Source organism: Trachypithecus francoisi, unplaced genomic scaffold (assembly GCF_009764315.1).
Source record: "Trachypithecus francoisi isolate TF-2019V2 unplaced genomic scaffold, Tfra_2.0 Lachesis_group9, whole genome shotgun sequence".
Classification (NCBI taxonomy): Eukaryota; Metazoa; Chordata; class Mammalia; order Primates; family Cercopithecidae; genus Trachypithecus; species Trachypithecus francoisi.
Window position 1 is genome coordinate 1,354,434 of NW_022681474.1, and position 15,820 is coordinate 1,370,253.

Below are 15,820 nucleotides of genomic sequence, written 5' to 3' on the forward strand. Positions count from 1 at the left end.
GTGCTTCCCATTTGTGATCTGGGACTAGGCCAGGGCTGTGCCTTGACTGGGCTGTGCGGCTCCCTGTTCAGAGCCTCACTGTATACACCATGGGGGGTTTGGAGTCAGAGCCAGGCGCAGGCAGGACAGGGAAGGGAGCGAGTGTGCCGCACAGGCCCAGCTGCCTCCCGGCTCCCATGTCTCAGGCAGGTGGGGCCTCCTGCCTTGGCATTGTAGCCAAGCAGCCTAAAGTCAGGGAGGCCTTGCCTGCCGGGGGCCTCTCCCCAGCCCTGAGAGAGCCTCTTCACTCTGCTTTAGCCCTGTGAAGCTGGGCCACACCTGCTCCGGTGGTTCACAAGGTGGCACTGGGCTAGAGAGGGCCTGCGTGGGGACTGGGGATGACCCACACGCCTAAGCCCAGGCCTGGGAAACCTCGCACGGGGTCTGGGTCTGCAGCATTTTCCCTGGAAAAACGGGAGGTGCCAGTGCTGGGATGCTGCTTCCCAGGCCACGCATGGCTGCCCCGGGCTCACCTGGCCTATGGAGTTCCCATGCGGTGAAGGGAGTGGCTCTGGAATAGTTACTGTGAGGCCAGCTGCGGGCGGAGTGTTAGCTGCTAGCCAGGCCTCGGCTGCCACCTCCTGGCAAATCCCAGCAGAGCCTTCCCTGCATATCCCTCTGCTGTCCTCTGGCGCTAGGGGTTTGGGCAGCAGCACTCAGATCAGGCGTCCCTTGGGCCACATGCTGAGCCAGCCACGGTGCTTGGCCTGATGTCGGCACCACCCTTCCTCACGTGGCCCTGAGGTTCCTGAACTCCGAACCTCAGGCCTGGTAGGACCCTCCTCAGGGTGCCCTGGCCTGGGGGTAGCGGGCCATTTCGTGCTGGTGGGCTGTGGGCCCTGGGCCCTGGACCCTCTAACTCATGCCTGGTTACAGCTCCTCACTGTGAACCCCGAGCACCGGTTCTCCAGCCTCCAGGACATGCAGGCAGCCCCTGCGCTGGCCGGCGTGCTGTGGGGCCATCTGAGCGAGAAGAGGGTGGAGCCGGGCTTCGTGCCCAACGTAAGCCTGTGGGCGGCTCAGTGGGGGGGGGCTCTGGGCTGGACGTGGCGTCATCCATGGGCCAGGGCTCAGCACCCATTCCTCTGTAGAAAGGCCGTCTGCACTGCGACCCCACCTTTGAGTTGGAGGAGATGATCCTGGAGTCCAGGCCCCTGCACAAGAAGAAGAAACGCCTGGCCAAGAACAAGTCCCGGGACAACAGTAGGGACAGCTCGCAGTCCGTGAGTGCCGGGGCAGGCTCAGGCGCGGTGGCGGGCTGGGCTCGGGGCTCCTCTCCACCACTGAGCAAGGCGTGTAGGGACCCCTGGCAGCCCACACATCTTGGAAGTCCAGACCGTTTCCTGAAGTCCTGAGAAGGCCAGAGACCTCCCTTCTGCGTTTCCCAGCCCCCACCTCGCTCCTATGAAGCAGGTGGGCAGAGGGACAACCAGGGCTGGGGTTGTGTGTGCGGGGACGGCCACGTGAAGCCCTCACACTCACCCAGGTGCGCCGGCTTTGGTTGTGTGTGCGGAGACGGCCACGTGAAGCCCTCACACTCACCCAGGTGCGCCGGCTTTGGTTGTGTGTGCGGGGACGGCCACGTGAAGCCCTCCACTCACCCAGGTGCGCCGGCTTGGTTGTGTGTGCGGGGACGGCCACGTGAAGCCCTCACACTCACCAGGTGTGCTGTGTTGGTTGTGTGTGCGGGGACGGCCACGTGAAGCCCTCACACTCACCCAGTGTGCTGTGTTGGTTGTGTGTGCGGGGACGGCCACGTGAAGCCCTCACACTCACCAGGTGTGCTGTGTTGGTTGTGTGTGCGGGGACGGCCACGTGAAGCCCTCACACTCACCCAGGTGTGCTGTGTTGGTTGTGTGTGTGGGGACGGCCACGTGAAGCCCTCACACTCACCCAGTGCGCCGGCTTTGGTTGTGTGTGCGGGGACGGCCACGTGAAGCCCTCACACTCACCCAGGTGCGCCGGCTTTGGTTGTGTGTGCGGGGACGGCCACGTGAAGCCCTCACACTCACCCAGGTGCGCCGGCTTTGGTGTGTGTGCGGGGACGGCCACGTGAAGCCCTCACACTCACCCAGGTGCGCCGGCTTTGGTTGTGTGTGCGGGGACGGCCACGTGAAGCCCTCACACTCACCCAGGTGTGCTGTGTTGGTTGTGTGTGCGGGGACGGCCACGTGAAGCCCTCACACTCACCCAGGTGCGCCGGCTTTGGTTGTGTGTGCGGGGACGGCCACGTGAAGCCCTCACACTCACCCAGGTGTGCTGTGTTGGTTGTGTGTGCGGGGACGGCCACGTGAAGCCCTCACACTCACCCAGGTGTGCTGTGTTGGTTGTGTGTGTGGGGACGGCCACGTGAAGCCCTCACACTCACCCAGGTGCGCCGGCTTTGGTTGTGTGTGCGGGGACGGCCACATGAAGCCCTCACACTCACCCAGGTGCGCCGGCTTTGGTTGTGTGTGCGGGGACGGCCACGTGAAGCCCTCACACTCACCCAGGTGCGCCGGCTTTGGTTGTGTGTGCGGGGACGGCCACGTGAAGCCCTCACACTCACCCAGGTGCGCCGGCTTTGGTTGTGTGTGCGGGGACGGCCACGTGAAGCCCTCACACTCACCCAGGTGCGCCGGCTTTGGTTGTGTGTGCGGGGACGGCCACGTGAAGCCCTCACACTCACCCAGGTGTGCTGTGTTGGTTGTGTGTGCGAGGAGGGCCACACCCAGGCATGCTGGTGTTCTGGGGCCACCAGGACAGGTAACCACGAATCAGGTGGATGAAGAACAGCAATGCATCGTCTCCGAAAAGGATCTGAGTTGTCATGAAATGGTCTCCCACACAGCTGGCTGTGTGTGAACGGCTCTTTGTCTCCTGCGGCTCCCCTGTCTTGGTAATTGGCTCTGTCTGGGCAGCGGGCACGGTGAACCCGTTGGGCAGTTACGTGATGATCTCACAGTTTCTGTAAACCGAAAGTCCGGCATGGCGCAGCTCTGCTGCTTCCGGGTCTCACCAGAGTGTAAGCGAATACTGACTGAGGTCGTGGTCTCGTCAAGGATTTGATGGGTGCTGTGGTTGGAATGTTTCCCCTAAAACCCATGTTGGACTTTGTTTCTTGTGGTGGTGGTGGTAGCAATGGGACTTTTGGGGCCGACTGGGCCATGTAGGTTCTTCCAGCATGGGTGGGGTTAATGCTGTCGTAAAAGGGTGACTTTAGTCCTCTTTTGAGTCTTTGCTTCTCTGCTGTGTGAGGACATGGCGTTCCCACTGTGGACATGGTTCGTGTTCTGTGTGAACGTGATATTCACAATAGAGCATCAACAGGCTCCTTTTAATCAGCAGATTTAAAAAAGAGATAAAAAGACGCTGTTGTCTCAGGGTTTGGAGGCCTGAGTCCATAGTAAAGATGTCAGCAAAGCTGTGCCCCCTCTGAAGGCTCTCCAGAGAGGGAAACCAGTCCTTGCCCCTTGAACCTCCGGCAGAGGCTGCCTTGGCCTAGACACATGCCACCAGCCCCTGCTTCCGCTGCCGCGTGGGCTCTGCCTGTGTGTGCATCTCCACCTCCTCCCCTCTTCTCATAAGGACACCTGGCATTGGATTTAGGGCCCACCCTGATCCAGTATGGCCCCATCTTATCTTGATGATATCTGCAAAGACCTCACTTCCAAATGAGGTCACATTCACAGGTACCCAGGATCAGAACTTGAACGTATCGTTTTGGGGACTCAGTTTGGCCCATACCACCAGGATGTGACTGACATTCACCAAGGAGTAGCTACAGTTATGTGTTGATGTCGGGGTGACAGTGATGACCCTGGGTCCCTCAGTGGTTCCCTTGCCCCTGGGTCTGCCTCAGCCTGTGGTGGATGTTCTGGGAAACCCTCATGCCCAGGATGAGGTACGAGCCCTCATGGGAGACTCAGGGACAGACAGTGTGCAGAGCCCAGCTGGCCATGCTGAGATCCCAGGAGGCTCTGGGTGGGAACAGGTGAGGCCAGGCACTCATGAGCAGGAGGAGCTAGGCTTTGTCTTGGGTTGGTTGTGGGGAGATGTTTTGGCTGGAGGGTGGGAGGTGTTCTGAAAGGAAAGCATCACTCCAAAAAAAAGTCCCACTGTTAACTTGAGGCTGAGAGAGGTTTTTGGAAACAGCTTATTTTGATATAATTCACATTCCATACAATATACAATGCACCCATGTAAAGTATATAATTCTGTGGTTTTTAATATAGTCACAGGGCTGTGCATCCTCCACCACAATCTGATTTTAGAACCTTTTCATGTGCTGTAAGAGAAAGACCCCACTTGCTAGCAGTCACACCCCATCCCCTTTCCTCCCCTCCCCTGGCAGCCACGAAGCTACTTTCCGTCTCTGTAGGTTTGCCTGTTGTGGATGTTTCATGGAAGTGGAGTTACACATTATGGGGTCTTTGCGGCTGGCTTCTTTCACTTCGCAGGATGCTTTCGAGGTCCATCCACGTTGTAGCCTGTCAGTGCTTCATTCCTGTTGATGGCTGAGTAATATTCCACATATATATCACCTTTCCTTTATCCAGTCATCAGTTGATGAGTATTTATTCTTTCCACTTGTTAACATTTTTCATGATTTTGAATAATGCTGCTGTGAACGTTCACATACAAGTCTTTGTGTGGATATGTACTTTTATTTTTAGGGGGCGCATACCTAGGTGTGAACCTGCTGGGTCATATGTGACTCTGTGCTTTGTGTTTGGAGGAAACGCCTACCCTTTTCTACAGCAGGTGTGCCATTTTATGCCCCTACCAGCAGTGTGTGAGGGTGGTAATGTCTCCATATACCTGCCAAGTCTTGTTATTGTCTGGTTTATTTTTTTAAAATTATAGGTATCTTAGTGTGCAGTGATTGTGTGGCTATGATTTGCATTTCTCTGATGATGCTGAACATCTTTTGAGGTGTTTTATCAGGTATTGTGTCTACAGAAATGTCTATTCAAATTTTTAAAAATTTTTATTGTCTTTTTTTAGTCTACTCTGACAATGCATTTTAATTGGCATATTTTATTTTACTTTATTGTTTTTGTAGAGACAGGATCTGGCTTTATTACCAAAACTGGGGTGCAGTGGTGCAATGATGGCTCACTTCAGCCTTGACTTCCTGGGCTCAAGTGATTCTCCCTGCCCCAGCCATTAGAATAGCTGGAACTGTAGGTGTGTGCCACCACACCTGGCTCATTTGAAAAAAATGTTGTTGAAGAGACAGGGTCTCACTGTGTTGTCCAGGTTGGTCTCAAACTCTTGGAGTCTTCCCACCTAAGCCTCCCAAAATGCTGGAATTACAGATGTGAGCCACTGTGCCTGACCTAATTGGTGTATTTTAGACCATTCACATTTAAAGTGACCATGGAGGCTGAGGCAAGAGGACTGCTTGAGTCCAGGAGTTTGAGACCAGCCTGGGCAACAAGGTGAGACCCATCTGTATTAGTTTATTTTCACGCTGCTAATAAAGGCATACTTGAGACTGGGTGATTTATACAGGAAAAAGGTTTAATGGACTTACATTTCCACATGGCTGGGGAGGCCTCACAATCATGGTGGAAGGCAAGGAGGAGCAAGTCACATCTTACATGGATGGCAGCAGGCAAAGAGAGAGCTTGTGCAGGGAAACTTTTGTTTTTAAAATCATCAGATCTCATGAGACTCATTCACTATCATGGTAACAGCACAGGAAAGACCCATCCCCATAATTCAATGACCTCCCACCAGGTTCCTCCCACGACACATGGAATTTTGGGTGTCACAATTCAAGCTGAGATTCGGGTGAAGACACAGCCAAACCTTATCATTCTTCCCCAGCCACTCCCAAATCTCATGTCCTCACATCTCAAAACCAATCATGCCTTCCCAACAGTCCCCCATAGTCTTAACTCATTTCAGCATTAACTCAAAAGTCTACAGTCCAGTGTCTCATCTGAGACAAGGTAAGTCCCTTCTGCCTATGAACCTGTAAAATCAAAAGCAAGTGACTTCCTAGATACAATGGGGGTAAAGGCATTGGGTAAATACAGCCATTCCAAATGGGAGAAATTGGCCAAAACAAAGGGGCTACATGCCCCATGCAAGTCTGAAATCCAGCAGGGCAGTCAGATCTTAAAGCTTCAAAATGAACTCCTTTGACTCCATATCTCACATCCAGGTCATGCTCATGCAAGAGTTGGGTTCCCATGGTCTTAGGCAGCTCCGCCCTTGTGGCTCTGCAGGGTACAGCCTCCCTGCCAGCTGCTTTCATGGGCTGGCATTGAGTGTCTGTGGCTTTTTCAGGTGCTTGGTGCAAGTTGTTGGTGGATATACCATTCTGGAGTCTAGAGGATGGTGGCCCTCTTCTCAGCTCCACTAGGCAGTGCCCCAGTGGGGACTCTGTGTAGGGGCACCAACCCCACATTTCCCTTCTGCATTGCCACAGCAGAGGTTCTCCATGAGGGCCCCAACCCTGCAACAAACTTCTGCTGGGACATCCAGGTGTTTCCATACATCCTCTGAAATGTAGGTGGAGGTTCCCAAACCTCAATTCTTGACCTCTGTGCACCTGCAGGCTCAATACCAATGGAAGCTACCACAGCTTGGGGCTTGTACCCTCTGAAGCCACAGCCTGAGCTGTAACTTGGCCCTTTTTAGTCATAGCTGGAGCAGCTGGGATGCAGAGCAGCAAGTCCCTAGACTGCACACAGCAGAGGGACCCTGGATCTAGCCCATGAAACCATTTTTTCCCTCCTAGGCCTCTGGGTCCGTGATAGGAGGGGCTGCCACAAAGGTCTGTGACATGCCCTGGAGACATTTTCCCCATTGTCTTAGTGATTAATATTCAGTTCCTTGTTACTTATGTAAATTTCTCCTCAGAAAATGGGGTTTTCTTTTCTCTCTCTCTCTCTTTTTTTTTTTTTTTTTTTTTTTTTGAGACAGTGTTGCTCTGTCACCCAGGCAGGAGTGCAGTGGTGCAATAGTGGCTCATTGCCACTACAGCCTCCGCCTCCTGAGTTCAAGTGATTCTCCTGTCTCAGCCTCCCAAGTAGCTGGGATTACAGTCTTGCACCACCACACCCAGCTAATTTTTATCTTTTTAATAGAGACAGGGTTTCGCCACGTTGGCCAGGCTGGTCTCGAACTCCTGACCTCAGGTGATCTGCCTGCCTTAATCTCCCAAAATGCTAGGATTACAGGCATGAGCCACCATGCCCAGCCAGGATTTTCTTTTCTATTACGTTGTCAGGTTGCAAATTTTCTGAACTTTTATGCTCTGTTTCCTTTTTAAAATGGAATGCCTTGAACAGCACCCAAGTCACCTCTTGAATGCTTTGCTGCTTAGAAATTTCTTTTGTCACATACCCTAAATCATCTCTCTCAAATTCACAGTTCCACAAATCTCTAGGGCAGGGGCAACATGCCGCCAGTCTCGTTGCTTAAAGCATAACAAGAGTCACCTTTGCTCCAGTTCCCAACAAGTTCCTCATCTCCATCTGAGACCACCTCAGCCTGGACTTATTGTCCATATCATTATCAGCATTTTGGTCAAAGCCATTCAACAAGTCTCTAGGAAGTTCCAAACTTTCCCACATTTTCCTGTCTTCTTCTGAGCTCTCCAGACTGTTACAGCCTCTGCCTGTTACCCAATTCTAAAAAGTTGCTTCCACATTTTGGGTATCATTTCAGCAGCACCCTACTTTACCGGTACCCATTTACTGTATTAGTCTGTTTTCATGCTTCTAATAAACACATACCCGAGACTGGGTGATTTATACAGGCAAAGGTTTAGTGGACTCACAGTTCCTCATGGCTGGGGAGGCCTCACAATCACGGTGGAAGGCAAGGAGGAGCAAGTCACATCTTACATGGATGGCAGCAGGCAGAGAGCTTGTGCAGGGAAACTTTTGTTTTTCAAACCATCAGATCTCATGAGACTCATTCACTATCATGACAACAGCACAGGAAAGACCCATCCCCATAATTCAGTGACCTCCCACCAGGTTCCTCCCACGACACGTAGGAATTGTGGGAGTTACAATTCAAGCTGAGAGTGGGGTGGGGACACAGCCAAACCTTATCAGTGGCTCTATAAAATACTTAAAAAATTAGCCAGGTGTAACAGTGCATGCCTGTAGTCCCAGTGACTTGAGAGGCTGAGGTGAGAGGATTGGTTGAGCCCAGGAGTTTGAGACCAGGCTGGGCAACATGGCAAGATCCTGTCTCTACCCAAAAATTTAAAATTAGCTGGGTGTGGTGGGACACACCTGTGATACCAACTACACAGGAGGCTGAGGCAGTAGGATCGTGTGAGCCCAGGAGTTCAAGGCTGCAGTGAGCTATGGTCATGCCCCTGCACTCCAGCCTGGGTGACAGAGAGACACACTGTCTCGTAAATAAATAAGTGATCATTGATAAATTCAATATGATATCTACCATATTTATAAGTGTAGTCTATTTGTTGTTCCTTCTTTTTTCCTTATTTTTCTGCTTTTTCTGGTTTTAATTAAGCATTTTATAGGATTGTGGTTTATCTCCTCTCCTAGCCTATTATACTTCTTTTTGAAATATATTTAGTGGTTGGCCTGGACATTGCAGTATACCTTTAGCATACAGACTGCCTTCACCTGACACACTGCCCCCTCGTGTGCAGTGGGGTGCCTTGTGACGGCACCTCTCATGCATTCCTCCTGTTCCTGATGACATTGCTGTCATTCATTTCCTTTGTATGCTACAGTTGCGCACTATGCTATAAATGCTCACTATGTTGTTACTACTGTTATTTTAAACAGTTATATTTTGGATCAATTAAGAAAAATTACAAATTTCATTTTACCTTTATTCATTCCTCCTCTAAAGTGCCTCCTTTCTTTATGTAGACCCAAGTTGCTGACCTAAATCATTTTCCTCCCCCTGAAGAACTTTGTTTAACATGTCTTATAGGACAGGTCTAACGGAGATGAATTCCTTCCCTTTATGTTTGTCCAAAAAGGTCTTTATTTTTATTTCACCTTTAAAGAATAATTTCACTGGATATAGAATTCTAGCTTGGTAGGTTTTTTGCACTTTAATATTTCACTCCACTGTCTTCTTGCTTATGTGATTTCTAACAAGCAGTCTGCTCTAATTCTTTTTCTGTAAGTAGAATTCCTCCCTACCCTCCACTCCCAGCTCCTTTCAAGATTTTCTCTTTGGTTTTCTGCAATTTGAGTAATGATATGCCTAGGTGCAGATTTGTTTTGATATCTTCATTCTGCTTGGTGTTCTCTGAGCTTCTTGGATCTGTAGTTTGGTGTCTGTCATTAATTTCAGAAAATTCCCAGTCATTATTATTTCAAGTATTCTGTTCTCTTTCTCTTCATCTGCTGGAAATCCAATTATGCATGTGTGGTGCCGTCTGAAATTGTCCCACAGCTCTTGGATGGTCTGTTCATTTTTTTCACTTTTTTTTCCTCTTTGCATTTCAGTTTGAGAATTTTCTGTTGACATTTCTTCAAGCTCATAGATTCCTTCCTCATCTGGATCCAGTCTACTGAGGAACCATCAAAGACATCCTCATTTCTGTTACAGTGTTTTCTATTTCCAGCATTTCCTTTTGATTCCTCCTTGGAGTTTCCATCTCTCTGCTTACATTGCCCGTCTGTTCCCCATCTGTTCTTGCATACTCTTCCCTTAGAGCCCTTACCATATTAATCACAGTTATTTTAAATTTCCTGTTTGATAATTCCAACCTGGGTGCCATATCTGGATCCATTCTAATGCGTGCATTGTCTCTTCACACTGTTTTTTTCCTTAAGATCTTGCAGTCTCCCTTGTAATGTTTGTTGAAAGCTGGACATGATGCATCTGGTAATAAGAGCTCACCTGTAGGTGGGCCTTTAGTGTGAGGTTTATGTTTATGTTATTAGGCCAGGTTTGGGGCAGGGTTTAATGTCTGCTGTAGCTGTGGGTACCAGAGGCTTCACATTTGTTTTCATTTCCTTGGTTGCCCTTGGGCTTCCCTATATCCTCCTCCTCAGAGAGAGTCTGCATTTTGTGACCCTATCTGCTGGAATCCCTGTCACACTGCAGAAGCCCTGTGGGTGTGTTGGGAAGGTGGCGGGGAGGGAACTGTTCCACAGTCTGTGACCACATCTCAGTCTCGGGGGCCCGTGCCCCTTCACAGTTGTTGATCTGCTTTTCCCCTCCCCTTAAGTGAGACAGGCTAAAGCGGGGTACAGGCTGAAAACCAGTCTTCCCCCAGTGAGATAAGCCTTTCCTTTGGAGAGCAAATTCCATTGCTGTGGAGAATGCTCCAGGTATCACAGCGCTGACTGTCCCCATCCCATGCCAGAGCCGGGAAGGGATCATCCTTGGCTTCATTAAGACCTGGCAGGGTTCCTGGAGGGGAAACCCACAAAAGGTTGGGGGCCCCATAAGACTGCAGCCCGGGAGTTCTGCATACAACCCCAACCGTTCCCCAGAGCTGCCTGGGAGGTGTTCCTGCGGCTCCTGCACCGTCAGCTCTGCTCCAGGCCAGTGGGTCTTGGCTGTGACTGCTCACCCGTCTCTCTAGACTTGGGGGTCGCAGTGGTGCTTTGACCTCAGCTCTCTGATGGGTCCAGGAAAAGTCATTGATTTTCATTAGTTCAGCATTTTTCCTGTTGCAGGGATGGGAATGAGGCCTTCCACGTTGTTCACGGCAGAGCAGAAGCCAGAAGTCCTTGCTCGTCTTTGTGTTTCTGCGTAAGACTTATGTATTTTATTCCTGGACGCAGGTGTCTGGTCAGACAGGTGATTGGCAGGTGTCTTCTCCTGTTCCGTGGGCTATCTTTTCTCTTGCTTGAGGGCATCATTTGCAGCAGGGAAGTCTTGTACCTTGACGTTGTCCAACATGGCGATTTCCTCGGCTACTTGGACCTTGACGTTGTCCAACGTGGCGATTTCCTCCTCGGCTACGTGGACCTTGACGTTGTCCAACGTGGCGATTTCCTCCTCGGCTACGTGGACCTTGACGTTGTCCAACGTGGCGATTTCCTCCTCGGCTACGTGGACCTTGACGTTGTCCAACGTGGCGATTTCCTCCTCGGCTACTGTGCTTTGTCTAAGGATCCATCACCTCAGCTGAGGCCACGGGGATTTACTCCCACACTTCCTTCTAAGTATCGTATAGTTTCAGCTCTTGCATTTAGCTGCATGATTCATTTTGAGTTAATTTTTATGAACAATGTCAGGTGAGAGTCCAGCTTTATTCTCTCATCAGTGGATATTGGACTGTCCCAGCATCATTTGCTGAAAAGACGATTCTTTCCCCGTTGAATTGCTTTTGACATCACACCTTGTTTTTTGACTTGCCATTTTGTTCCATTGGTCCGGATGTCTGCCCTGTGCCGGGACCATCTTGATAACTGCAGCTTTGTAGCAAGCTTTCAAATCAGGTTCTGTGAATCCCCCAGTTTTGTTCTTTTTGGACATTATTTGACTATTCTGGGTCCCTTGCATTTCCACTGAATGCTGAGGGTTTTGACAATTGCACCTGAGCTGCCAAGCAGATTTGTGATGGTGTTAGGGACTGAAGCCTGGTCCATTTCCCAGGCCCCTCATCACTGTGGGTGACATCTGGGGTCCGATGCTGTGTCTCAGCACATGTGGAGGCACTACAGGTGCCCTGAGATGGGGATTCCTGGTCGAGTTACTCAGAAAGTGCATCCAGGAGAGAACCCCGTCCCCCACTGCCTGCGGGATGGGAGATGCCAGCAGAGCTTGGCTTTCAAGCAGAAATCCAGAAACCCTGTGGGGAGCGGCTTCAGCCTTCAGGGGACCCTGGAGCATCACCTGTGACTCAAGAGGTCCCTGCCCTGAGGGAGCTGGGCTTTCAAACGCCCACACCCACCAGTCATGGGCAAAGGGCCCCTTTGTGGCCCCCTGGCTCTGTGTGTGCTGGCAAAGGGCTCCAGCCACCCAAGGAAGAGGCACAGGCAGGGCCGTCAGAGGAAGGGCAGGGCCAATCCGGGCCAGGCACAGACCTCACTATGGTGTCCTGCTGGGAGCGCTCCACACACCTTGGGAGTCCCTGTGGAAAAGGGTCGTGCTTGCACATCTCAGTGACTCACAGCCCGGCTTCAGCACCGCTCAGAGCCACCTCTTTCAGATGTTTCTGGAGCAGCTCCTCAGGCTTCTGGTAACCTCTCTGCCTAGGAAAACATGGCTGTGGACATTGCAGGATGACCAGCAGCCCCTGCCACTGGGCTGTACACAGGGCCACGACGGGCGCTCACATTCTGCATCCCTGGTGCCCACCCCAACCCCTCCCACCCTGTGTCACTGTGGATTGCAAGATCCCGGTGGCTCAGTCAGACCCTCATCCTGGGAGGCGGAGTTGGCAGTGAGCCAAGATCACGCCGCTGCACTCCAGCCTGGGTGACAGAGCGAGACCAAAAATAGGATCCATGGATAGCGGGCAAGAGTGTCCAGGTGGTTGAGGCACAGACGACACTGACAGTGAAGAGACCCCTTAGCCCTGGGTGGGGCCGTGAAAGCATGCTGTTGTCCATCTGGAGTGAACGCAGACTGTTGTCACACACTGCATAATGACGCTTCCTTCACTGGCCAGTCGTGTGGGATGGTGGTCCCGTAAGATGGAAACACTGGATTTTGCTATACCTTTTGTATGTCTAGATAGGGGTGAGCGTTCTCGTGTGTCTAGATAGGGGTGAGCGTTCTTGTGTGCACCCACTCACACATCCCCTCCGGCCTTCAGAGCCCAGCACCCTCCCTCGCAGGGCCTTGGCTGTGACATGGGTGACTTCCTGAGCCTGTGGATCTGAGGCTCTGTGGTCCTCAAAAGTGGGCATCCTCTCACCTCAGCTGCAGATGGGGGCCCTTTTAACGCCACCCTGAGGACTGCGACTCCCTGCACTTTCCACTGTGACTTGACTGATCTGGGTCTGTCATTTGCTCACACGTTGGTAGTGACTGACGTCACCATCCAAGTCCGTGGCCACCGTAATGATGCTTTCCCCACACCACGCCAGCATTGAGTGACCAGCACCCCTCCACCCCACCCATACCCTCCCGACCCCTGCGTCTTGGGAATCGGTCCTGCTGCCCGGAGGAAGTAATCCTGCCTGCCCATCACACCACCAAGGGTGGGTCCTGCAAGGGGCAGCCTCAGTCCACAAACCTGTCCTGAGGGCTTGCTTCTAAGACAGCCCTGGTTCCAAGATTCTCTGGGCAGGGCCCCAGAAGCAGGCCTGGGATGGGCTTGTGTGTGCTGTGATGAGGGGCTGGGAGAAGCTGGTATGAGACAGGAAAGGCCTGGCAAGGGAGTGGTTTCCAGCAAAGTCCCGCAGAGAACAGCTTCCGCCTGGTCCGGCAGGCCCCACGGAGCAAGTCCAAGCCATCCACCCTGAGGCAAGGGAGCTGGGCATTGGCGTCCCTCGGGCTTGGGTGAATCCCCCGCGGAGATGCGAGCTCCCTGGCAGTCTGGCTCCTGGGGGGCCGGGATGCTTCAACAGCCCAGAGGCCATCGGCCAAAGAAAGCCACAGGTGGAGGCCCGATGGGGATGCCCAGACACTCACTTGAGGGGAGTGGGCGGAACCTGGACAGTGTCCCCCACACTCACATGTGCCTTTCCGTCCACAGGAGAATGACTATCTTCAAGACTGCCTTGATGCAATCCAGCAAGACTTTGTGATTTTTAACAGAGAAAAGTGAGTGTGTTGGGGGTGGGTGGGCATGGTGGCAGAGAGGAGGAAAATGGGGCTAAGGTTTAAGGTTTTCTTGGCCACATGAGCTGGCATCCGTGGGCCTGGGGTGTGTGGCCCCACTATCTTTGGGGACTCTGAGCAGCGGCTGTGGAGGGGAGCGGCAGGAGGCCCCTGCCAGGCTCTGGCATGTTTGAGCTCCCGCGGGGCCTGTGGCTGGAATCTGGGGAGAGACTCGTCGTTTGCCCAGGTGAGGGGGGGTGACTTCCTAGGAGGCCCCATCAGAGCCACGTCAACTCCCCACCCAGGCACTCTCAGTCTCTCAGCAGACCTCTCCTCAATGTCAGGCCCTAGAGGACAGAAGGGCACAGATGACTAGCAGCAGGCAAGGCCAGAAATAGCAGCAGCTGCCACCTTGGGCCCAAGGGAGGATGCGTGCCCCCTCTGCCTGTGCGGGGCAAGAGGGCCTCCTGGAGGAGGTGTCTGAGCTCTTGTGGGCAGGACTTGCAGGGCGTGTGCAGACAGGTGAGGGCACTGGCTGGCACCCTGGGGGTCAGACGATCGGGTGAAGAATGAGGCTCAGCCGAGCCTTGTTCCCAAGTCACTGACCTACGGCACCTGCAGAGAATCAGGCCTTTCGGCTTCTGGCTGGAAACACCCCGAGCCTTGCCAGTGTGCTCCCGTGCCCCTACCCGCCCCCAGGCTCCCTGCCACACCCAGTGTGTTGGGAGCCTGGCCTTTCCAGCAGACACCCAGCCTGTGGGCCATCTTGGGCATCCACGCCATGGCCTGTGCCGTGAGTCCAATGGGCAGGTCATGGGACCGTGAGGCCAGGGAGGTGGGGGCATAACGCCCTCCGTGTGTTCCTGTCATCCCAGGTTGAAGAGGAGCCAGGACCTCCCGAGCGAGCCTCTCCCTGTCCCTGAGCCCAGGGATGCTGCAGAACCTGTGGAGGACGAGGAACGCTCCGCCCTTCCCATGTGCGGCCCCATCTGCCCCTCGGCCGGGAGCGGCTAGGCCGGGATGCCCGTGATCCTCACCCCTTGAGCTGCTTTGGAGACTCGGCTGCCAGAGGGAGGGCCATGGGCCGAGGCCTGGCATTCACGTTCCCATCCAGCAGCCTGGCTGGCAGTGCCCACAGTGCCTGGACACATTTCACACCTTGGGCTCGTGGTGGTGCAGGGGACAAGAGGCTGTGGGTGCAGCGGACGCCTGTGGAGGGCAGCAAGGAGGGCATTGCCTGCGGGCCCCCGAGACCCGCCTGGATGGAGGAAGTGCTGCTGGGCACTCTTACCGCTCATGGGGGGCCGGGGCCGTGGATGAGACAGGAGTCTTTGTCCCCACTCAGCCCGAGGCTGTGCACAGCCCTCCTCACAAGGTGAGCCCTTGCAGAACAGGCCGCAGGTGTCCCAGGCTTGGCTCAGTTCTTGGAGGTCAGGGGCGCGGGTTGGGGGTAGTGGGTGGGGAGGTGAATGTTTTCTAGAGATTCACACTGCCCCAGCAATTTCTGTATCGTTTTCACTTCTGAGAATTACAACGTGAGAACCGCTCGGTGTTGCATGTTCTGCGCATGTCCTGTGTCTGCCTGGCCATCAGGCCCGTGCCTGCAGTTTCTGGTTGGCCTGGACTTAGGGCAGCCAGTTGGGGGTGCAGTACCTCAGGGCAGAGGCCCCCAGAGTTCCAGGACGATGGCTTTGGGGTGGGTGCCTGTCTCCGTGGCTCTGGAGCCGTAAGGCTGTGGAAGGCAGAGACGGTGCTGGAGGCAGAGGAGCCCAGGACAGCGCCGTGCACAGGGGAGCCACCGCAGTGCTGGGCAGTGCTTGGCCCTCCGGAAAGGGACACGTCTCTCTCGCTGCAGCTGGGTGGTTCTGTCGTTGGAACTGAAACTGGGTAAACGGCCTGTGCGCGTCTCTCTGGTCTCGCTGGAGGAGGAGCCCATCAGCCCAGCGCTCCAGACAGGCCTGTGCTGGTTTCCTCTGGGGGAATGGGTGTGTCAGGTCTATGCCCCCTCCCAGGACAGCGGCCATGGTGGACACGTGCCTAGACCGGTGTCCACGAGTCCCGCTGCACCCCTGGCAAACAGGGCCCTCCTGTCCTTGACTGGGCTGCGAGATGACAA

The 15,820-nt window shown here is 53.6% G+C and overlaps 1 protein-coding gene across 2 annotated transcripts in view; it reads left to right on the plus strand.

The window, feature by feature from the left end:
- The window catches only part of LOC117082790 (serine/threonine-protein kinase 32C), a 102,072-nt gene extending 86,819 nt beyond the window's left edge, over positions 1-15,253 (plus strand). For both annotated transcript variants that reach the window (XM_033209787.1, XM_033209788.1), the window contains exons 9-12: positions 916-1,041; positions 1,131-1,262; positions 13,640-13,707; positions 14,580-15,253. In XM_033209787.1, coding sequence (XP_033065678.1) covers positions 916-1,041; positions 1,131-1,262; positions 13,640-13,707; positions 14,580-14,718 — 465 coding nt within the window. In that variant the 3' untranslated portion in view covers positions 14,719-15,253. The remainder of the gene's footprint in view (positions 1-915; positions 1,042-1,130; positions 1,263-13,639; positions 13,708-14,579) is intronic.
- Positions 15,254-15,820: the final 567 nt, after the last annotated feature.